The sequence below is a fragment of the Fusarium flagelliforme genome (genome assembly GCF_020744385.1).
Source record: "Fusarium flagelliforme strain FIESC 12 MPI-CAGE-AA-0113 chromosome Unknown B0J16scaffold_5, whole genome shotgun sequence".
Classification (NCBI taxonomy): Eukaryota; Fungi; Ascomycota; class Sordariomycetes; order Hypocreales; family Nectriaceae; genus Fusarium; species Fusarium flagelliforme.
In genome coordinates this window covers 1,660,789-1,682,598 of record NW_025763507.1, presented here as the reverse complement: position 1 = coordinate 1,682,598, position 21,810 = coordinate 1,660,789, and the positions used below count along the sequence as shown (strand labels likewise).

Sequence of the window (21,810 nt, the reverse complement as noted above, 5' to 3'; positions counted from 1 at the left end):
CTTTCTGTACTGTACTGTAGATACCTATGCATGTATGTATGTGTGTATGCAAAATGCCTTCCTCTCAGCGAGCTTACTGGTCTTCTGTAAACGTCGGTCTGATAGTCGCATTCATTTACTGTTAGTGGTCCCATCTCTGATCCCACCACGTCCCGCGATGCTACCGTACGCCTTGACCCGCTTACAGTACCAGAGTATCCATACTTGGCAAGCAAAGGCCTCGCCTATTATTCTAGGCCTGGCCTGGCTGTGGATGTTCCATCAGGATAGGATGTTCTGTTCACCCACCCATGTTTCCCAGTCGATCTAGCCCTTGGTCTTTCAAGTGGATCGACTTCCTTTGTGGTCATGCCGTATATCTGTCACTCAGATCAATGCCATGACAAAGCATTATTAGCGAGCTTAGCGAGTGAGTGAGTGAGTGATCAATGTAAATCTTAAAAGTTTCAACCATCAAGTGTCCGTGCTGGTCGTTGATAAGGATGGATGTAGATATGGATACAGTTCAAAGGCAACCATATCTATGGATAAATCTAAGCACCTACAGGTCTAAGAGCAAGAGCTCTCGAGTGCCCCTCGAGCCGTTGTGTAGCACAAACACTCTGATGTCTTGTCGCCCAACTGTAATCGTATTACACACTAGTCGATGTACATTCTGACATGATCCTATACAACTCCCGCTCCATCATTCGTAAACACATGGTACCAATTAAGCCTATCTCTCGGTACAAACCTCTCATAGTTCATCCTTGGCCTGAGCGGCATTGCCACCGTTGCCTTCCTTCCCGCCATCTTGGAGACCCCTCTTGACCATGGAGCTGATAATCTCATAGACGACTTGGGCAGCAGCCAGGGCTGTCTCCTCGCCTCCATTCTGGTACGCAGGAGATACCTCAACGACATCAGCGCCAACAAGGTTCAAACCCTCAAGGCCACGGAGGATGCGGATGAACTCGCGAGTAGACCAACCGCCAGGCTCGGGGGTACCTGTGCCAGGCGCGAAGGCAGGGTCGAGAACGTCAATGTCAACGGAAAGATAAACGGGGTTCTCCGTACCTAGGACCTTAAGGATGCCGTCGATGATCCCCTTGGTACCAAGGTCATCAATGTCGTCGGCTGTGAAACGGACCCAGCCCTGTGACGAATCGTCTTCGTGGTCGGAGAAGTCAGTGCCTGTGAGACGAGTGCGCAGACCGGCATGGACAGAGCGCTCAGAAGATGAGTTGGAGAGCAAGCCTTCCTGGTTGGCCATCCAGAACATTGAGCCATGGTTAAAGTGAGTAGCCCCCCACCATGAGGGATAGGCAGCTGGGTTCCATGTATCAAGGTGAGCTGTGACGAATGTGTTAGTGGCCGGGTTCTTTGGATCAAGTCTACATAAGGGCTCCTTTCGTCAATATCGGCCTGGGGACTTACCATCAAAGTGCAGAACCTGAACTGGCTTCCCGTGAATCTCGTTCAGCGCCCTCAAAGCAGGAAGAGCCAAGGAGTGGTCACCACCCAATGTTACAAGTCGAGGCTTTGGGGCCAGCGCCGACACAGTCCTCCGACGACCAAGCTGCTTGAACGCCTGAGTCATCTGCTCACGGGCAATACCGTTATCGATTGGCGTGACAGAAACATCGCCACAGTCAACGATCTTAGCCCAGTTCTGGTACGGGTTAACACCTGCCCGAGGATTGAAGCCACGCATCGATGTTTGACGGGCAGACGCTGAGCGGATTGCTCGAGGTCCAAAGCGAGCACCTGGGCGGTAGCTCACGGCGGTGTCGAAGGGAACACCGACGATAGCAATGTCGAAGGGCTCAGTGGGCTCAGTGAGACACTTGACATGGTTGAGGTGGGCAAACGTGTTGATACCAGCAAAGGGCCACTAAGATAGGTCATGTCAGTATACATTTCATGAGAAGCTTCTCTCCTTAGAAGTTCTCACATACCTCGTAACCCCATTTCGCCTCGAGCTCATCAAGTTCTTCCTTGGTCCACTCCTTATCATCATGATCATGAGCACAAGCCGCTGCCAGCCCCGCCAACGAGAGGAGGTTCAATAGCTTCATGATGGTCGACTTATCAGTTGCAATCCGCAAGTGTTTGGACTCGACACCGATAAGAGAAGAACAAGAAGGGTATGAACGAAAGGGAATAAGAAAGAAACAAGAGGGAAAGAGGAAGATAGGAATGTCTATTATAGGGACCTAAATGCCCTCCACCTCGCCGGCCGGCCGCCATCCGGCCCCACGAGTCAAGGCCCATCAAGATATGATATTGTACTGTATGTCTTTGTTCCGATATATGTAAAGAAAGCCTCAAAAGAAGCCTTAATGGTGTCTAATTGGTCAATCAACTAAACGATCATCAGAAAAATGTCATGAAAACACCCCGCAGTTGTCTAACGTCTTCTTCCCCGCCTTGAAGGCCCTGAACTTTCTTGAGGTTGGAGGCCATTTGCCTGATTTAGGCATAGAATCGCAGATAAAGACTCGATGCACTCATCTTTGGGCTTAGAGAAACTGTCCGGAAAACGGGTCCTGTCGCTTTGGAACTAGGTTGAGATAGGAAAGTTGGAGCGACAACTCACCTCGCCTGATGTTCTCGGCAGTTAAGTTATAAACAAGATGACCCCCAAAACAGGGTCTCCTACTCAGTTGTCTACCTACCTATCTATGGATGCCATGCTTTGACGACGACAACGCTTTGCCCATCAGTTGACCGGTAGGTGTGAGTTTCTGCCAACTAAATCCCTAACACCAACGATCGACTATAATACCGTAAGAAGCACGGCTGGTATCCCTACGTCATTCCAATGCTGGCTCAGGAACAGACTTGCAGTCTTTGTGCAGTTTTCTTGAAAGTCAATATAGCTCATTCGGGCCATAGGTAGAGATAAATGCAGAAGTTTCTATAACGTAGTATGAATCAAGGCAAGATATTGATGTAAATTGCACCCCAATCGCCAAACTGTCCTATCAAAGCATTCCCGCCCGGATGTATGAATAGTCATCCTCTCCGTCGGCTCCCACGTCGTTTCTCTCACCCTTCTTAACCGCAACGTCTCGGGAGGATCAGAGGACAAGCTTGCCAGATGCCGTCCGTAAAAGCTTATGAGCTTCACTGACCAGAGCCGGCTCGTCATCAAAAGAGGCTCCGGCTGCCGACTAGGGCTACGCTCAGTGTTCCAGCAGCTCCTTGATCCAAATTGCCTTTTCGATCGTCCGTCTTTCTTTCGTGAAAGACGCTTTTCCTCCCGAGTTACGTTGCTTCATCCAGTCCCCGTCAAAAAAACAGGACTGCCTACCTCCGCGAAATCTGCCATGTCCCTTTCGTCCGCTCTGATCATCCCGATGTTGTCTCGCTGTGCCTTTACCAAGAGTTCTATTTGTGCACCTCCACTTGAGCATACTCTTGGCTGACAACCATTCCCACAGGTAAGTGGAAGCAAATGGTGTCCTGGCACGACTGCGGCCGACCTCTGTCCGTTTATAGGACGAGGCACTTGTGCGACTTCTTCTTTGGTGCGGGGGGTTCGAGAGCAGCCACAATAGCCTGCATACCAAGTCAGAAAAATATTCACGAGCCTCTCTAGACCACAATGGGTTCCACGAATGACAACATACCTCGTCAAACACATCCTTAAGTTTGTACTGGGTAAGGGCGCTGCACTCAACATACTTGACCGCACCTAGGTCTTTGGCCATTCGCTCACCATCCTCTCGTCGTACCGGCTGCATCTTCTGCTTCGACAACTTTTCACGGACACTAGGATCGTCTCTTAAATCGACCTGAGTGCCAACGATCAAGCAGGGAACGCCGGGGCAGTGGTGGCGGACCTCGGGAAACCATTTCTCACGAACGTTTTCGAACGAAGCAGGAGAGGTGACGGAGAAGCAGACAAGGAAGACATCGGTTTGAGGATATGACAGAGGTCGCAGTCGGTCGTAATCTTCTTGGCCGGCTGTATCGAATAGTCCGAGAGTGTATGGCTCATCACCGATCCTACAGCCAGTCAGCAAGCCTTCTTGACCGGTTACATTTATCCATTAGGAACATGCGCATGTGAAATGTATCACAAACCACTCAACATGCCATCGCTACTTTGGGTCGAGAAGGATTTCGCAGAAAAGGACGTCCATCACAGGTGGGGGTGCGGTGTGGGGGGCTGGCGTCGATCTGATGGGTGTGCAGGTAGACTCACATAACAGTGACAGCGTAGTTGTCGAACACAGTCGGGACATATTCGGAGGGAAATTTGTTTGTTGTATAGCTGATGAGAAGACAAGTCTTTCCAACAGCACCGTCACCAACGACGACGCACCTATTTAAGGGGGTAGATGGATTAGCTCCTGGGACAAACAGGTAAACTGCGAGAGAGGGACGAGACGACATGCAGATGCGATGCGCAGGTATGCTCAGGGCGTTGTGTTTTCCAAGGCGATCTCGGTAAGGAGATAAACCAAAGTAAAGCACAACGCAACTCAGCACAGCGACATGAGCCCATGCATCCAAACGTACTTGATGGTAGCGACAACCGCCATTGTTCCTCTCAAAGACTCCTGGGTAGGAGCTCGACTCTGTCAGAACGAAATGCAAGCGGTCGAGAGTAGTAAAGCTTTATTGGCGGGCGGTTGCGCGCGACTACGGTAAGAGAGCGGGGGGTAGCGAAGCGGAGAAAGTCAAGTCGGTGTCGGTGTCGGTCGGTGTCGATGGCAGTGTCGGGGTTGCGAGATGGAGGACAAGGCGATACCGAGAGACTGTTGTTGGCGCTTTATTGTTTTGATGTCGGACGTAGGTGGTCGAAGTCAAGATTGTGGTGGATGCGGCTTGCGGTAAGTAGGTAGGTAGATTGGCTGGCGGCGGATTGGTATGGAGTTGCGTTGCGTTGCGTTGGTTTTGGTTTTGGTTCGGTTTGGCCTGGCTCGATTTGGCCTCGGGACCTGATGCAGCAAATGGGTGGAGGCGGAGAGTGAGTGAGGAGGAGGCTGTGGTTGACGGGAGTTTTGGACCTGCAACAAGACGAGAAGAGACACGGTTAGTTGATTCGTTGCGCGCCCAGCAATCGGGTAGCAAAAGAGAGAGGGAGGAAAAGAGACACAGGCAGAAGTGAAAAGAGAGAGGGAGAGGGAGAGGGAGAGAGAAAGAGAAAGAGAGAGAGGCACAGGCGGCCCTGGACAGGTAGTGGTAACGGCAGTAACTAGTACCTACTGTACAGTAGGAGAGGTAGTGGTACTGGCAATAGCAGAGAACTGGTGGACCTTAGTATCTTAGTACCATGGATGGAAGCTAAGGTACCTACCTAAGCAAATGAAAGCTGCACAGACAGCTGAACTAGGTACTCTGAGATACCGTTACAGAGGCAAGCCAGGCAGAAAACCAAGGCAAAGAAGGCCCAGGTACCTACCATCTAGTAGTCCATGGAAGTACTGCCTAGTAGCTAGAGATGATGGACCACTAGGTAGACAATGAATGGTAGGGACCAGCGCTACCAGTCCAGTCCTAGGGCCAATCTGCAGGCTAGACAGGGCAGAGCAGAGTCGAACAGGGAATGGGTATTACGGGGAGGGGAGGTTCTATGGATCAGCACTTCTTTGCCCGAGTTCCAGGTTTAGACTAACTTGGTAGGCAGGGCAGGAGGTCCAGGAGAGAGGAAGCGGGTGGAAAAGATACAAACCGTTAGTAAGTACGGATACAGCTCAGTACAGTACAGAGTTAGTGCCTACTTTGGTACACATACTACCTATGGTAAGAGCGCTACGACATTGGCAGTGCAGCAAAGTGCCGTAGGTACTAATCTACCAATTGTACCTTACCTACCGGTGAGAACCCATATGTCCATATGATATTTCTTCTAGGTACCACCACGGACAGAGTGAGTAGGTGTAGTTCACAAGAAGTGACGACGATGGCGGAAAGGGACAGTTGTATTCTATAAACCGGGACTTGGTAATATCAATTGAAACAACGTCGAGCTCCAAGAGCATGAGGATAGAAACATCAGGTAACCGGACTGTTAGGTTGTTCCTTGGCTAATAATGCCAACTGATAATGCCTGTCTATTCTTTCTCTTCCAGGTACTAGAGTTATCGTTCCGTTTACCGACCGGACTTTAGGGATCCAAGATAAGAGCAAGGGTTCAAGTGTTATATTGTGTTGTAGCCGAGCTGGTGGATTTGTAGATATTCTTTTATAATTCGAAGGCATTGGATCCAAAGTACATAACGAGAGGTATGGACCGAAGTACATAATTGGATGACAGCCCACTTAGTGAAAGATTCCATAGGTTGGAAACCTCCACTGACCTGAGGCTCAGAGAGTGGCTGTTTACAGTGCCGCAGTGCCCTAGAGTGCCTGCTCTTCAGGGCTTCTTAGCGTCAGGTCAGTCCCTATGTGCAGTGACGATCACCCAATGTTTCTAAAGTCCATATCTCGATCACTTCACCCAGTCCAGATGCGTACTTTGTTGTTAGGGATTGTTTGTCCTTTGAGCTGCTTCACTATCGTTTCATGCCTAGTACCTAGGTAGTCAAAAGACTCGTCCCGTCTGTCCCATCTTGATTACCCTGTCTCGCTTCGCATGAGCTGCATGCAGTGAGGTTTGAGGTTCGACCTGGTCTTGACGTCCAGAGGTCTGTCTGTCTGTCTGTCTGTGTCTGTCTGCATCCTCTAGGAATGCGCTTTGATGCAAATTAGCAATCCCGCGTGACCATGGCGTAGTCTATGATGGATCTGTATGCCATGTGTTTCATCTTGGGGACCGGCTTTCCTTTGACCATCTAGTGAGTCTAGAACTCTAGAATAATCTAGTACAGAGCCTGTCCTTTTTACGGGCTCTTATTCGACACATTCAATTGAAAACATTGTTTCGGTCGCTGCTTGTGCTTCTCAAGACAGCCTTTAGACGAGCTTGCAAGAAACAAAAAATCGGTGACTGGGGGGTCCAAATCTCGGGATCAGTTATCCTAGCACCCGCTCGCTAGTAAGGACCCTAATCCACACTCAAGCTTCAGCCCAGGGATATTGCTTCTATCAACGAGTCCTTGCTCGAGTTTATGCAGCCGAGATCAGCCTCGGAATCTTGTTGCGTTGTACTCATGAAATTTCAGAATTGACAGCTATCAAATTTCTTTTCTGAACTATTAATTCATTTTAAGCAACGTGGGATGAGTACAGAGTACCTATAGGAAGAATTAATAGTATCTCGCCTGCATATGATATTCATCAGATGTGTTCTGGTTATCAAGTTAAAAAAAATATATATCAGAAGAGAACATTGCATTTGATAAACTGCACTTTTCTTCAATATTGGAAACTAAACAATCAGCTTCCCGACTCAATTTTGCTTCTCTGGTATCAGTACTGATTCCGGCGTATGTTTACCTTCTTCGAAATTGGCATATCAGAATCTCTCCCACGTATGCTCCAAGACTGTGCACACAGATGCACTGAGCAGTTATCGGCGTACCTCTCGGCGAACTCTTACCTGACATATTGCTGTTGGTGACCAACTAACATGCGAAAAGTGCACCATGCTACATTGTGACGCCACACCCACTTGGATTCCTTTCAACTATCAGCTATAATCATCTGGATTCTATCCCTAACATACAAAACAATAGGTGAATTGACAATGTTATTGACCCCATGACTTGAAAGACCATCGGGGCAGTGACAACTAGGAACCGATGGTCAACCCAGAATATCTTATCTAATCATCCATTACCTAGAAGAGATCCTCTAATACGGTATGCTTTGAGCTAAATCGACTAGCGTCCCCAGAGCCGTTGAAGCATATCTCAAGGACGAATACCTTGTTTTGTCCGCAACGTTGAATCAACTGAGCTAGTTTCCTCCTGTAGATGATCACAGTCATCAATAGTTCAAAGACGTTCTGCATCTTCGGCCAACATGTTGAAGTCACCAATACCTAACCAAGTTGACGCTAAACCTCAAAGGGAGAATTGACCTGTCATCCATCCATCGCCGGGGCACGAAAGGTCCGTAACCCGAAGAGTTGAGTGGGTACAGAGAAAGAAAGAAGGCGGCTATATGTTTAGTAAGGATTTGGTTATAATCCAGCGCTTCCGCTCTGGCTTGTGCTGTTTCGATGGACACTCTCATTGAGACTCTGGCCAACTGAGCGCCATTCGGTGGGTCGAATCTTGGCCATGGTGTTGCTCAAATGGACTCAGAAAGACAAGCCACCAGTCTTGCTCAAAGTGAGATCCTCGGTCAGCCTCATTGTTACCACTTGTTCCTTTGCCATCTTCACTGTAAGTAACATGGTGTTCTCGGGCCCCACGACACACTCACGCTGATTTCATCGGACAGGACATCTTCCTCTATGGCGTCATTGTTCCCATTCTTCCTTTCTCCTTTGAGGAACGAGTTGGAATTCGTCCGGACAGAGTGCAGTATTGGGTTTCAATAGCATTGGCCGTGTTTGGTGCTGCTCTCTTGGCAAGTTCTCGTAAGTTGATCCTGTACCTTGAAACGACGATATCATGACTGATGGCGATCATGTCAGCTGTTTGGGGTTATTTGGCCGACAGAATCCACAATCGCAAGATTCCCATGCTCATAGGTCTGGTCGTTCTATGCGGAGCTACCATCTTCTTGTGTCTTGGTCGGTCTCTTGCCCTTTTCATGATTGGCCGCGCTTTGCAAGGTATTTCTGCGGCATTGACCTGGACTGTTGGTCTTGCGTTGGTTGTTGACACTGTTGACAAGGAGCATGTCGGTAAAGCTATGGGTTGGATCAGCACTGCTTGCAGTCTCGGCATCTTGGTGGCGCCTCTACTGGGCGGTGTCGTCTACGGCAAAGGCGGTTACTATTCCGTTTTTGCCATGTGTTTCGGTCTGCTTGCTGTAGACATTGCCCTTCGTCTTGTCATCATTGAGGTCAAGACCGCCAAAATTTGGTTTGACGGGGCGGAAACTGCAGCGTCAGCAGATCCGGAGGGCGTTGTGGGTGGTCGGGATGAATCGAGAGCCGACAAGAGCGAAGACAGCCCCGTTCAAACAACTGAATATCAGGACAAGCACTCACCCGTCAAGACCCTAGTCAACCTTTTGAAGCAGCCTCGATTCTTGGCTGCTCTCTGGGGAACGTTTGTCCAGGCACTCATCAACACCGCACTCGAAAGCACGCTTCCCCTTCTCACACATGAGATCTTCGGATGGGACTCAATAGGGGCGGGACTGATCTTTCTGCCTTTGATTCTGCCGTCATTTCTTGGTCCTGTGGTTGGTATGATAGGCGACCGGTATGGACCCAAATGGCTCGCGTCTTTTGGCTTTCTCTTCGCAACTCCCTTTGTTACATGCCTGATGTTCGTTGATGAAAACACGATTCAGGACAAGATCTTACTGTGCGGCCTCCTTGCCGGCGTAGGTATTACCATGGCCTGCATCTTCGGTCCGTTGATGGCCGAGATCACTTGGTCTGTCCAGGGCGATGACGACACAGGCGGAGGACAGATTGCCCAAGCGTACGGTCTGTACAACATGGCATACTCGGGAGGCTCTTTGGTAGGACCTATCATGGGTGGAATGGTCAAGGATAGTTCCGGATGGGGGACTGTAGGCTGGAGTTTGGGTATAGTCGTGTTTGTATCAGGCATTCCCACGATTTTGTATACGGGGGGACCTCTCAACCACAATTTCAGGATCCCCGGTAGAGGTAGAAGGAAAGGGGTTTGTTTCAGTTGAGAATAATTAGGTATTTATGAAGAGGAAAACAATGGAACTGTTATTGGTGATATTCGGAGGTACCTACCTTAGTACCTAGTAGTGGGGAAAGTACTATACTAGGTACCTATACTATGATGGGAGGTAACCACCTAATCAATGGAGCTAGACCTAAAAGGTATATCTGCTATTTAGGTATCTCTAATGACATCCCTCGTCATATTTAAACTACCTACCTACATCTACCTTCCATCAAGAAACCTTGAACCAGTCTTTTCTTCTCAGGAAGAGCTAATTCAGACTGCTTTACTAATTGCTAAGATCAACACGGAAAGATACATCCATGGCACAGACACCATCTTGAACCCACCCAACACCATGGAGCAACAATATGTTGACCAGCTCCTCGAGCGCTATCTCAGCCTTCTGGACGAGTACACTCAATTACGCCAAAGGCTTTCCCAAATTCAGTCTGCTGTCTACCAAAACATCGCTCGCGCGAATTTCTCCGGCGAGAGAGGCATGAGATACGGCCAGGATCATTACGATGAAAGAATGCAGGCGACACGGCTTCTTTCTATCAATCATGATGATAGTCAAAGTCCAGATTTCTCAATCTACAATTTCATTGATGAGGATGAAGAGGAGGAGCTAGAAAAGGACGGGTCAGAAACCAGAGAGAAGAAACCAAAAGAAGAGAAGCGGAACAAGAACAAGAACAAGAACAAGAACCCTCTGCACTGGTTTGGCTTATTTGCGCCCATGCCTCTTCGCACCGCCCAGTCACAATCTGCTCAGGCAGTAGAGGAGATTATCCCCAGGCTAGTTTCTGTCAACGCTGAAATGCTTGAGACCGAGATTGAGGTGCGACGGGCTCGAAAACGCCGCGCCAGAGCAGAGGCAGCAGAGAAAAAGGTAGACCGAGTTTCGACCGACACTCAACCGCAGGGTACAGAAATAAAATAGGATGAAGCCATGAGAGGCCTCATTATTCTATTCTAGATGTGCCCACAGGTTGTTTAGACTCTCGGCCAGAGTCGGATGAGCATACACGGCTGCCTCCAAATCCCACCACTTCAGATTACCCATCATAGCAGTCTGCACAATCGACATAATCTCACCTCCTTCGAGCCCTAAGCATGTGTAACCCAGGATTTCGCCGGTCTTGGCATCCACAGTTGCCTTCATCATTCCGCGTGGCTCTGCTGTTTCCAGCGCCCTTGCGACAAAGCTCATGGGCATTTTGGCAGTTCTAACCTCTCTCTTACTATCGGCAAGATCGCGAGCGTGGAGTCCGACATGGCCAAGTTGTGGATCGGTGTACATAACGTAGGGTGTTAACACTCTCGATACCGAAGACTGCGTCGTAGGCACGGCAGGAGTCGTGGATGCCATGGTCTCCGGCAGCAGGTTTGTGCGAATGATACGAGAATCATCATACGACATGTGTGTGAATGCAGCGCCGCCGTGACAGTCGCCCAAGGCGTAGACACCTGGGACCGAAGTTTGCAACTTGTCATCCACTATGATATGCCCTCTGGGTGTCGTTTTAATACCAACCTCGGGAAGATTCAGTCGATCGGTATTGGGCACCCGTCCCGTTGCCAGCAAAATATGGGATCCAGTAACGTCAGTCTGGCCAGTTGTGGTGTTGACGCTGACCGCGAAAGCGTTGTTCGAGTTCTTGATAGCTGAGATCGAGTTGACTGTACTCGATAAGTGTACCGTAAGACCATCCTGTTGAAGGATATCCAAAAGACACTCGGCCACATCAGGGTCTTCACGTGGTACGAGTTGTTTCGCCCTCTGAATGACCGTCACTTCAGAGCCCAGGCGACGAAAGAGCTGCCCAAACTCAAGGCCGATATACCCGCCGCCTAGCACCACGAGATGTTGCGGTACCTCGTCGAGCTCCATTATAGACGTTGAGTCGAGGACTCGTGACGGCTCGGCATCGTCTAAACCTGATATAACCGGCCACGATGATCTCTCACCAACGTTGATGAATATCCGGTCGGCGCTGACCTCCTTCTCACCCCCTTCATTCAACACAACTCTAAGGCTTTTATCTCCCACAAAACTTCCTTCTCCCATAAGAACCTCCACTCCTGCTGCCTTTAAACCCCTAACACTACCCGAGTTCCATTGCTCAACGATTGCACGCTTGCGTTGCCTCACGCGAGCCATGTCAATCTCAAAACTGTCATTTCCTGCGCGTACGCCATAATCCTTACCTCGCTTGGCCATGAACGCTGCTCGTCCGGATGCAATCATGGTTTTCGTAGGTGTGCATCCGACGTTAACACAAGTCCCGCCCAGTGCTGTGCGCTCAATTACAGCTGTCTTGTGGCCCGCATTGGCGAATGCTTTGGCAACAGGATTGCCACTTTGACCAGAGCCAAGAACAATAGCGTCATAATGGGTGACCATTGTATGAAGCGGTTGACGTTGAAAGATCCTCGAAAAGTGAGTGAGATGTGAAGACAAGCTGAGGAGACGATTCATGAGTGGGAATTAGCTTGCCTAGAGACAACTGGCAAGAGTCGGGGGGGCGGAGGTCTCTTATACCTTAAGCCACTCTTCAGCCATTTATCTAGATGGGGTAGTGCTTACGTTTGTACAACCGGTGGTGAAATACACTTTGGGTGATAATGTCTGTATACCAAGCGTCTCAGGCTATCAGTCAACCTTTCCACTACCCCTCACAAGACTGTGACCGTGACATTCACTCTGACCAACAGGCTTCACCAAATACGCTGACGAAGTGCGGGCGCTGCGTAATAAGAGATGAATAAGCTGCTTACATGGCATCGTCGATGGCGCCTCGTATTGGATTGTCTATATGTGGTCAAAAAGTAAGACCGTTCATAAAGCCAATTGTATGTTACAAAGCCCAGTATCAAATTTAAAATGACTCTTTTCACAACATCGGCTCTTCGCCTTGAATACTATCCCCATCATCAGCGTTATCACCGCGCAAAAGCCCGCTTCTTTCGCCGCCGCCGTTGTCGTCTGGCGTCCTATCCGCTACGCCAGTCTCATGGCCAACGCCAGCCGATGTCAAGCCCATAGTACGCCGTGTCTCTTCAGCTCCATTGAGGACGTACCAGACGTCCTTCTTCGTCAGTAAGCCCTGAAGTACGCCACGATCGCTGAATAGGAGGTAGCGCAAGCCAAGTTTCTGGAAGTAAGTAGCGACGAGATGAAGGCTTGTATGCGATGGTAGTGTGAGCGGCGTTTGGTCCATCCATGGGCGAAGATCAAGTGTCGTCCGGGGGTCAGCCATGGGCTGGTGGGAGAAGAAGGCTTCTGTCTCTAGGGGGAGCGAACGGGGTGCTTGCGTGGAGGCTGAGAGATTATAAGCAAGCTCGGCACGGGAGATATAACCGAGAAGAATAGCTTCTCGAGGGTCTGATATAACTGGGAAGCCACGGTATGAGTGCATCTCAAGTATAGTTGTAAGCGACGAGATGGTATGGCCCGTTGCAGTAAGAACAACGAGGTCCTCGATGCGAGTCATGACTTGAGCAGCCGGAATATCGGGGATGGCGTCGTTATTCTCGCTGTTGTCAAGGAAAGGGTACTCGTTAAAATGAATCCATGATTCATAGATACCACGGCGTGAAAAAGCATCGCCCACCCATTTTGATATCATAACAGCAATCATGATAGGAAGGACATAAGTAAGAGCACCGGTGAGCTCGAACATGATGACCACGATGGAGACGGTCAGACGAGTGACACCAGCTAGAGATGCTGCTGCGCCGACTATAGCATATGTCCCTGGTGTCACACAAGGAATATCAGGCTCGCATGAGCCGAAGAGAAAGAAGCCCGGATGGTTGGTAACCCAAATCTCCATGACAATACCCACCGCACGACCAGTCAAGGCACCAATAGCCATTGAAGGCAGAATGATACCAGCAGGAATTTGTAGGCCAAAGGTCACAGCAGCGAGGAAAAAGCCCAAGACTGAAGCAAAGACGAGAAGAACAATGGTTTTGGCCGAAGCGGCGCCTGTTCTACAGAGACCAATAGGGTCGTCGAGAACTTGTGAGCACTCAGAAAAGAGATTGGAGACGAGTTCAGTCGTTTGGAGCTTCATGTAGAAGTTGGGATAGTTTATAAGAGCAGTGAAGAACGCCACAATGAGAACTTGGACGAATGGACCAGGGATCCATCGGTTTGCTTTCTTCCAGCGAGCGATGGCCATGTTCAGTTTGATGAAGAGGCCGCCATGAATGCCCTTGAAACACTGTCAGCTAGACGAACCAATCAAGGGATTGTATCTGACTTACCCCTAGAACACCAAGAATGGCGTAAGGTAACAGTTCAAAGCCATGCCATCCAATGCTGTAGTGAACCTGATACAAGACAAGCTTGCCGGATCTAAAGGGGTCGAAAGCTTGAAGAACGACAGCAGCAGTCATGGCACAGACGAAGCTCTGCCACATAGTCTTGTCGGGGAAGTAGTAAGACAAAGTCTTTTGAGGGTTAGTATCGACATTTTTGAGACTGCATGAGCGCCACTCACTTCAAGACTGAACAATACGCCGCCAATGGGTGAGCCAAAGGCCACTGAGACACCCGAAGCGGCAGCGGCTGAGAGGACCTCTCGTTTCCGTGCTACAAATGTCAGTTGATTGTTGACGCCTCTGAATTGAACATGCTTTACCTTCATTGTCGTTGATGTTTCGAAACAATTTCGTAAACACGTTTGCGCAACAGCAAGCGACGTGAATCAGAGGGCCTTCTTTTCCTAACCACATGCCCGATGCCACCGCAAGAGACTACGAGTCTGTAAGTAACAACCGTGTGATGGACATAGCTCGAACTTACAAGGCCAAGCGATTTGGTCACAAGAGTCCAGATTCCAAGGAACCTTCGGATGACGAAGCCCCCAAGAACAGTTTTGATCTCAGGGATACCACTATGCTTAGCGTAGATGGCATATTCCTGGACAAGCACGGCAGCAACGTAAGCGAACAGCATCTTTTGGCAGCTGTTAGTTATGACTTGAACGAACGGTAAATGGGTCAGGGATAACATAACATACCGCGAGAGAAACAAAAAACAGATACTCAATAAACCACTTGCCGCCTTTTGAATGAACGCCCAGAGCGTCACCCCAAGACTTCCAGCCGTCGCACTTGGAACCCTGATCGTAGCCATAACAGCAAAAGGCCTTGTTAAGGTAGAAATGGCCGCCTTCTGGACCACTTGAACAGTATCCTTCCTTCAAGTCTCCAAGCCAATCGGTCGTAACATTGATTCCTGCAGCGACAGCTCCCACAAGCATTCCTGTCAAAAGCAGGATAATCCAGACTTGGCTAGCATCAATGAGCCGCCGCACAGGACCTATAACCCCGGATGCACTGGAGTAGAGCATACGTAGCCTCTGGCGCTCTTTTGTGTATTCAAAAATCCAGTCGATGGCAGTGAGATCCTCGTATCCGACTCGGCGTCCCGGTCCTTCGATGTACCAGTCGTGCGGCGCTCCATCTTTGGTAGCTTCGTTAAAGATGACAGGTTCGGCGCGCGGGGAAGTGTTGGAGCCAGAGAAGACAGCAGGTGAAGCTCCTCTCGAAGAAGCGTTTGATGGCGAGCCTGTGATGGCGGAGAGAAGTCGAGAAGGAGCAGACCACAATGAGGGACCTTGTCTTCGCTTGAAAGTCATAGGCGCACTCAAGTTGCCTTGCAAAGGGTCGTCGCCTAGAACATGATCTCTATCCCGAGCTCTTCCGCGGCCACTGTCGTTGCTGGGTCTGACATGGTCGTTTTCGTTGTCATGGAGAAAGTCAAGCTCGTCGCGATCATCGGAATTAGGCGTTTGCGACGAGGATGAAGCGGACGTGGATGCGAAGGCGTAAGGGTAGGTATCGTCTCGAGGCGCTCCAGACATGATTCGGCTCATGACATTGTGCGATGGCGACGCTCACTTTCGACAAATCGAGAGGGAGAGAATCGAGATACAAGGTTGTGTATACAATATTGTTGATAAAGTGGCAGTACAGTATGTAGGCTAGTACTAAGGTAATGGAGGACACGCAGTAGTGGGATTCCAGTGGCTGCTCCATGTCCTGCGGGCGATCCATAAGTACCTAGGTACCTAGGTAAGTAACCTACAAACAATACCCAGGTAAGTACCTAGTCTAAGCTTTAATTTTTATTGCCTAAAGCGTCTAATTGACCACCTGAAAGCATCATCGCGTTCATTATTTATATCTGAGACAGGGGAGCCCCCTTCTCTCAGAAATATTACCTACCTATTAGGTACTAAAGTATATCAATTAATTGTCACGGTTAGCTGGCTAAAACATTGTCTTGCCATCGATGGTCTATTCCCGGCAGAATCATTCATTCCATGCTTCTACACCTATTTCAGTAGTAGTTAATTACCTAGATTTATCATGGAACTAAAGGCTTACTACCTAGGTTCTATTAACAGTAATGGATAGATGCTATTATCGTTGGAGGCTTCTAGAATGCCTCGAGGTGTCAACCTTACCTAGGTACCTAGTAAATTGTGGGCCTCACAAAGCCGATACCTACTAACCTATTGCAAGCTCAATCCATCAACATGAACTCATTCTTAACAAATATCGTAGTACACCTATCTATCCAACCAGTCTTTACGTCCAAGTACTCGAATGCAATCAGATCGATTACAACAGAAAGGGACAAGGCAAAACCCCATATCCCATCTCATCTGAGCTAGAGATGGCAGACAATACAGCTTCTCAACCCGCAGATATCAACCAGATACAATCACTCCTCAGAGCAAAAGATGATACTCAAAGATTCGTAGGGCTAGCGCTCCTTAAATCTGTCCTCGATGGCTCAGAACAATTACGGCAAGACGAGCAGACTGTACAGAGCTTGTGGTCCTGTCTTTCACCAAAGTTTCTTGATCGCCTTCTGAGGACAGGTTCAAACCCTTCAATCAAGAATTCCAACGAGTTGCTTGACTTGGTCGTGTCTGTTTTACACATATTCTCCATTCTGCTTCCAGATCAAGCCCGCTGTGACGCAAAGTTCCTCGACAGAATCCCTCTACTCGTCAGCGCAGTCCTGTATAGGTATGGCCGCCAAATTACCTGTACTATAATCAGATACTGACTGTATCCATTAGCTCTCACGATACAACCAAGCTGATACTTCAGCTGCTGCATACTTTCGTCAGTTCTCAACAAGGAGCACAAACATTCGTCAAGATACAAGACTTTAGTCCCCTTACAGAAATTGCACCTAGCCATACACAGGTTCTCGACATCTTCTCTTTTGCCTGGCTTAATTCTATGACATGTGTTGAAGACCACGCTGCACTGGCTAGACAAGTCGACGATACAGTCCAAAGCCTGGTCTCATCCTTCACTGGAACTGACGCAGTCACTCTCCTTGAGTTTCTTGGCTACTTTCTCCGGCACGCCAGCTCCGCCGTATGTTATCAGTGACAACTAATAAGCAGATATGCTAATCAATATTCTAGTTCCTACCTCAGCAACCAAAGTGGCTCAAGAATGTTGTCAGCTACATTAAGAATCTCGTCACAAGCAGGCCAACGCCTGAGGCTCGTGCAGCCTATACCAACGCAACTGCTTCAATACTTCAGGCCTTCCCCAGCGAGGCTCCCAAACTCGTGTTCGCAGACGATAGGAAGGAGGACAAGGCTTTTTCTTTCCTACTCATCAACCTTCTCCTCATCGACATACGTTCTTCTGCTCCTAGTCTTCTTGAACAGCTAAACAAGCCCGAATATTCCAAGATATCGACACGGCTCACGTCTGCTTTCGATGTCATCTCTGTCTTCGTCGGATATCTCGTACAATGTCTTGAAGACGAATCCCTGGAGACTTTCTTCATGGCCCCTGAAAACCTTCTCAAGCTCCGCAAGGGCATCTCGGAGACAATGTCCCTCACGGCTGAATATCTGCGTGACCGATGGGACGCATCAGTTGCTGGAGCGATGGGTTTACATCCTGACGCTCGTACTAGCACAGCAGACACTTCAACTGGAAAACACCACACACTGGCCTGGGATTCGATGAAAGATAATGCTGATGATGACATGTTTATACTCTCTGCCGTACGAGCGTTGGCACTCTGGTTACGAGAAGAAGAGAACGACACCCTGCGAAAAGAAGCTACAGGATTGATCGATATGTTTATGGACCTCTACAAGTCTAGCTCACAAGATAAGCTCGACTTTCGATCTGCTGTGCTTGTCGCACTGGAAGGGTTGACTACATTGCCACAAGGGCGCGACCTTTTTCTTGCCAACCAAGGTTGGGCAATTCTTACTAGAGATCTCAGCTCAGTTCTTCAGCATAGCCGGACACTTCAAGACCAAGACACAGCGCGAGCCACTGAAATTGTCCGTGTCCTGCTTCCCATAGTTGAGCAAGAAACGGGTGGTGTACCTGAAGGTTGGATGGATCTGATTACCGCAGTAGCAGCATGGGACATTCCGGACTCCGGACTCTCACCCCTTTGTCAGGAAGCGATAGTTGCCGCTTTGCAGCTCTGCTGCGCTGTGCTTATCGAAGCTAACTCGGGCATGCGGCAAAGGTATTGGCACTCCATGGCTGCTATCCATGGTATTGCAGCTCAACTAGATAAGCAACTCGGAAAAGACGACCCTGAGAGGGAGATGCTAGAGGATGTACTTGCTACACTGGCGTCGTTGAGTCAGTAGGGCAATAACCAGATCGGAAAGTCGGATGGGCATCTAACGGGTTCCATGGAAAAGAACATTGAATCATGTGCATGAAAAGAAAGGGGCCAGTATTCGTAGCATAACTTGCTCTTCAGGCGGCAAAGGGTGCCGTTCCAGGCCTGCATGCTCGCCCTAACAACCGCCCTAGACGAGCTTGCTTGCCCTACGTTGACATTTACGTACGGTGAAATCATTGAGGCCGAAGAAGTCATTAAATTTTACATCGAAGCATACACTTCACTACTTCGGAAGGACCAATACCATATGACCACCAAACGCCATTGCAATAAACTGCCATGCCATATACCTTCCAGCCTCCGGACGACCAATGCCAAAAACCAAATGATAAGTCTAGTACTCAAAATCGTCGTCAACTGAAGGACCCTTGTTCTTTGTCACGCTCTCCTGCTTGCGGTACATTTCAGCAACCTGTCGGCTTGTTGTAGCAGCATCAGCCTTTTTGTCATCACGAACGCGGATGAAGCGTGGGAATCGAAGGCTGATTCCCTTGCTGCCTGAGGGATCAACACCTTCATGGGCACCAGCCTTATAGCGTGGGCTGAGGGTCAAGTCTGCTGTCTTGACCTCCCAGACATATCGAGGCTCGAACCAAATGTCAGGCTGATGCTGGCCACCAGAGGAGTGCGAGTAGAAGGGCTTGGGCCTGTCAATGGTGATTTCCGAGAGCTGTTTGTGGAGGTCTTCCAAAACCTGCTCGGAGAACCCAGTGCCGATATTGCACACAGTTTCGTATGTTTCCGAGTTCGGATTATAGCAGGCCAAGAGGAATGCACCATACACAGAGGTACGCTTGCCTTTACCATAGTAAGCACCCAAAACAACAAGATCCAGAGAATCGCCCACCCCCGAAAGATAGTCCTTCTTGATCTGTGAAAGCAGTTAGCCATTCTACCCTCGACAGCAGATGTTATGGATACTCACCTTGAGCCAGTTACGACTTCTCTTGCTAGGTTCGTATCCGCTCTCAGTCCCGTCCAACATCTTTACCATGAGACCTTCGCATGACGCTTTGACACTCTCGTCAAGGAAAACTTGGATCTCGTCCAGCTCCTGGCCGTCCATGTGGGTAGCAAAGGCAAACTCACCCTCCACTGGGTTGAAAGCGGTTTGTAAAAGCTCTCGTCGCTCGCGAAGGGCTTTTTCAACAACAGCTTCTCCGTTGAGGTACAAGAGATCGAATGCAAACACGCAGACCTTGACCTTGACATCCTCGACCTTGACATCTTTCTTCTTTCGTGTCATGAGCTGCTGGAAGGGCAATACCTTCTTTTCGTCAACGTCCCAAGCCACGGTCTCGCAATCTAGGACGAAGCTCTTTGTATCAAGCTTGACCCATGTGTGGAGCTTGGCAAGGATATCAGGGTACTTTTTGGAGAGGTCCTCCGAGTTTCTGGAGAAGATACTAGCAACACCAGCTGCCGCCTCCTTGGCCGCACCCTGACTCGCTTCGTTTAGTTCCTGGGGTGCATCTTTGGCCACATAGTGGATCTGTGCTCTTTCGCCATCGTACTTATACTCGCACGTAAACTTCTGTCCTTCAAACCGATCAAGGACTTCAGTGATGGCTTTGGTCGGTTTAGCTAACATAGGCTTCAGTGGGACACCAGGTCGAAGCTTGCAGTTTTCTCGGAGCTTCATAATGCCATGTTCGAGAATAGCAGGAATGATAACATCGTAACTGGGTAGCTCACTACGTTTTGTCAGCGCATGTTCTTCTCGTTGATCAATATTTCCTACCTGTAAACCGTTTTGAGGATTGACTCTCCCTTCTCCAAATCAGTGGTACTGGGAGCCTTGTCCTTAGCGTCTGCTTCGTGAGCAACAATAGCTTGAGCCAGAGAAACCAGAACAGTTCTCTCAGCGAGACCAAGTCTCAGCTTCCCTTCCAAGAATCGAATAATAAACTTGGCCTCACTTGGTCCGCCCTTGTCCTTGGTAATATCCACTTTGCCGGTGGAATTGGCGTCAGCTGCAGCGAGAAGCTTCTTTATACCGTCAACTTTACGACCTTGGGCGCCGTTTCCGGCAACGGTGGCGATGTTCATCAATCCTTGGTGGACACCCTTTACAGTCAAAGGCTTGGGCTTGAACATGGTCCGCTGCGTTGATCGACTCTTTACAGCGACCAACCCAAGGTCGCCAATTTCCTTCTGGTCAGCCTTGATCACCTGGAGACTTCGTCCAGTAGTTTCGCCGATAGCTTTCATAATCAACGATTCGCCGATTCCCAGCTCTATGCCCGCGTAATCAGGCGCCAGCTTATTGATCATCAGCAGGACAGTGGGCAGCAGGTCGTCAGGCGTCAGACGCATGACCTGACGAAGGAATAAGGAGCAATGCTCCATGATAATCAAACGCTTGGTGGTCATCTCAACAAGAGAGAACGTTGTACACAACGCGGCATATGGAACAGGGGTACCAGGCTGCCAATCAGGGTAAGGATCTTTGGTTTTCGACTTGAATTTTGTCTGGACCTTCTCACGAGCTTTTGCAGCAACCTCAGGCTTCTCGTCAATGTCTACCTCATCTTCCGCTTCCGCTTCGGAAGCAGATGCGGTTGAGGCTTCCTCTTTGGTGGGCTCGTCGTTTTCTTCAGGGGTAATTTCCTTGACAGCCCTGGCCTTAGACTTCTTGGGTGACTTCGGTTTTGGCGATGAGCTGGCCGACTTGACTTTACTGGGGGATACAGATTCCTTTTTCTTGACGGGCTCCTCATTCATCTCTTCATCTTCGTCCTCTTCAACTCGCTTCCGAGTTCGTCGTGCTCGCTTGGTGACAGGTCCATCGGTATCGTCATCGACTTCCTCTTTCTTAATTTGGGTCGGTTCGGGTTCAATTTTCTTTGGGCGAGCTCTCTTTTTTGATTCTAACTCCAGTATTAGACTGTGAATGGAACTGACTGGGATGATGTCACCTTTATCTGAATCTGGACTTGACTGAACCTTCGGATCAGCGTCCTCTTCTTCTTTCACCTTGTCTTTCTTGGGCTTGGTGCTGAAGGAAAGCTTTGTTTGTTGGGCTGGCGCATTTTTTGCTCCGAAGAATTTTCTGTACAGAATAGTCAGTCCTGATTAGCAATTGAGATTCGCAGAGTTGTAATGTTCCTCCACACGCACCCAATCGTGCTCTGGCCGGACTTGACATACCCGAGTGTCGCCTGTTTGGGTGCCATGTTGTACGATTTTCCTGGCGCTTTCTGAGATAACAAACACAAATTGCAATAGTTTACAGGTCGGAATATCAATTTTGTGTTGGTCTGGCGAAGGAGAGGGGCAATCGTGAGCCCACGAGTTGAGCTGACACCAAGTAGCATGACGCGCCGGCTAGGCAACCTGTCGCGTTAATTAATGCCTGCTAATCGCGACAATAGGTGCGACCAGGACGCGCAAAAT

The 21,810-nt window shown here is 49.2% G+C and overlaps 8 protein-coding genes across 8 annotated transcripts; 2 read left to right on the top strand and 6 right to left on the bottom strand.

Moving 5' to 3' along the window:
- Positions 1–429: 429 nt before the first annotated feature.
- Positions 430–2,057, bottom strand: B0J16DRAFT_401024 (arginase family-domain-containing protein; the record flags this gene model as incomplete). The annotated part of the gene is made up of 3 exons (XM_046132557.1): positions 430–1,373; positions 1,413–1,873; positions 1,938–2,057. The coding sequence occupies 3 exons, from the start codon at positions 2,055–2,057 to the stop codon at positions 737–739; spliced, it is 1,218 nt and encodes a 405-aa protein (XP_045981257.1). The 3' UTR covers positions 430–736.
- A 1,386-nt stretch (positions 2,058–3,443) lies between these two features.
- Positions 3,444–4,886, bottom strand: B0J16DRAFT_154656 (cell division control protein 42). Its single transcript, XM_046122103.1, has 4 exons — positions 4,510–4,886; positions 4,193–4,312; positions 3,615–3,993; positions 3,444–3,543 (listed from the first exon to the last, which is right to left on the bottom strand). Exons 1-4 carry the CDS (start codon positions 4,530–4,532, stop codon positions 3,478–3,480), a joined length of 588 nt encoding a protein of 195 aa, XP_045981256.1. The 5' UTR covers positions 4,533–4,886; the 3' UTR covers positions 3,444–3,477.
- Positions 4,633–5,975, bottom strand: B0J16DRAFT_321588 (uncharacterized protein; the record flags this gene model as incomplete). Its single annotated transcript, XM_046125643.1, has 3 exons — positions 4,633–5,000; positions 5,396–5,508; positions 5,809–5,975. The coding sequence occupies 3 exons, from the start codon at positions 5,973–5,975 to the stop codon at positions 4,633–4,635; spliced, it is 648 nt and encodes a 215-aa protein (XP_045981255.1).
- Positions 5,976–8,159: 2,184 nt separating this feature from the next.
- On the top strand, positions 8,160–10,647 carry B0J16DRAFT_385897 (major facilitator superfamily domain-containing protein; the record flags this gene model as incomplete). The annotated part of the gene is made up of 4 exons (XM_046131536.1): positions 8,160–8,264; positions 8,323–8,461; positions 8,519–9,573; positions 10,003–10,647. 4 exons carry the CDS (start codon positions 8,160–8,162, stop codon positions 10,645–10,647), a joined length of 1,944 nt encoding a protein of 647 aa, XP_045981254.1.
- A 27-nt stretch (positions 10,648–10,674) lies between these two features.
- B0J16DRAFT_356647 (uncharacterized protein) lies at positions 10,675–12,111 on the bottom strand (the record flags this gene model as incomplete). The annotated part of the gene is made up of 1 exon (XM_046129487.1): positions 10,675–12,111. One exon carries the CDS (start codon positions 12,109–12,111, stop codon positions 10,675–10,677), a length of 1,437 nt encoding a protein of 478 aa, XP_045981253.1.
- Positions 12,112–12,393: 282 nt separating this feature from the next.
- B0J16DRAFT_154594 (chloride channel) lies at positions 12,394–15,721 on the bottom strand. The gene is made up of 6 exons (XM_046122102.1): positions 14,738–15,721; positions 14,521–14,673; positions 14,357–14,471; positions 14,216–14,307; positions 13,980–14,165; positions 12,394–13,927 (listed from the first exon to the last, which is right to left on the bottom strand). Exons 1-6 carry the CDS (start codon positions 15,593–15,595, stop codon positions 12,602–12,604), a joined length of 2,730 nt encoding a protein of 909 aa, XP_045981252.1. The 5' UTR covers positions 15,596–15,721; the 3' UTR covers positions 12,394–12,601.
- Positions 15,722–16,260: 539 nt separating this feature from the next.
- B0J16DRAFT_344627 (Neurochondrin-domain-containing protein) lies at positions 16,261–18,627 on the top strand. The gene is made up of 3 exons (XM_046128192.1): positions 16,261–16,760; positions 16,814–17,120; positions 17,171–18,627. The coding sequence occupies exons 1-3, from the start codon at positions 16,402–16,404 to the stop codon at positions 18,374–18,376; spliced, it is 1,872 nt and encodes a 623-aa protein (XP_045981251.1). The 5' UTR covers positions 16,261–16,401; the 3' UTR covers positions 18,377–18,627.
- Positions 18,628–21,750, bottom strand: B0J16DRAFT_344624 (uncharacterized protein). Its single transcript, XM_046128191.1, has 5 exons — positions 21,535–21,750; positions 21,333–21,466; positions 20,156–21,284; positions 19,340–20,108; positions 18,628–19,285 (listed from the first exon to the last, which is right to left on the bottom strand). Exons 1-5 carry the CDS (start codon positions 21,729–21,731, stop codon positions 18,749–18,751), a joined length of 2,766 nt encoding a protein of 921 aa, XP_045981250.1. The 5' UTR covers positions 21,732–21,750; the 3' UTR covers positions 18,628–18,748.
- Positions 21,751–21,810: the final 60 nt, after the last annotated feature.

Excerpts from the sequence above, each read along its gene's own strand:
- B0J16DRAFT_344627 (XM_046128192.1), top strand. The coding sequence starts at position 16,402 with ATGGCAGACAATACAGCTTCTCAACCCGCAGATATCAACCAGATACAA. Across the intron at positions 16,761-16,813 it reads GTCAGCGCAGTCCTGTATAG|CTCTCACGATACAACCAAGC; the intron begins GTATGGCCGCCA and ends TGTATCCATTAG. Across the intron at positions 17,121-17,170 it reads TCCGGCACGCCAGCTCCGCC|TTCCTACCTCAGCAACCAAA; the intron begins GTATGTTATCAG and ends TCAATATTCTAG.
- B0J16DRAFT_154594 (XM_046122102.1), bottom strand. The coding sequence starts at position 15,595 with ATGAGCCGAATCATGTCTGGAGCGCCTCGAGACGATACCTACCCTTAC. Across the intron at positions 14,472-14,520 it reads TGACCAAATCGCTTGGCCTT|TCTCTTGCGGTGGCATCGGG; the intron begins GTAAGTTCGAGC and ends ACAGACTCGTAG. Across the intron at positions 14,308-14,356 it reads AAACATCAACGACAATGAAG|CACGGAAACGAGAGGTCCTC; the intron begins GTAAAGCATGTT and ends TGACATTTGTAG.
- B0J16DRAFT_344624 (XM_046128191.1), bottom strand. The coding sequence starts at position 21,731 with ATGCTACTTGGTGTCAGCTCAACTCGTGGGCTCACGATTGCCCCTCTC. Across the intron at positions 20,109-20,155 it reads ATCCTCAAAACGGTTTACAG|TGAGCTACCCAGTTACGATG; the intron begins GTAGGAAATATT and ends GACAAAACGTAG. Across the intron at positions 19,286-19,339 it reads GAAGTCGTAACTGGCTCAAG|ATCAAGAAGGACTATCTTTC; the intron begins GTGAGTATCCAT and ends CTGCTTTCACAG.
- B0J16DRAFT_154656 (XM_046122103.1), bottom strand. The coding sequence starts at position 4,532 with ATGGCGGTTGTCGCTACCATCAA. Across the intron at positions 4,313-4,509 it reads GCGGTTGTCGCTACCATCAA|GTGCGTCGTCGTTGGTGACG; the intron begins GTACGTTTGGAT and ends CCCCTTAAATAG. Across the intron at positions 3,544-3,614 it reads TTAAGGATGTGTTTGACGAG|GCTATTGTGGCTGCTCTCGA; the intron begins GTATGTTGTCAT and ends CTTGGTATGCAG.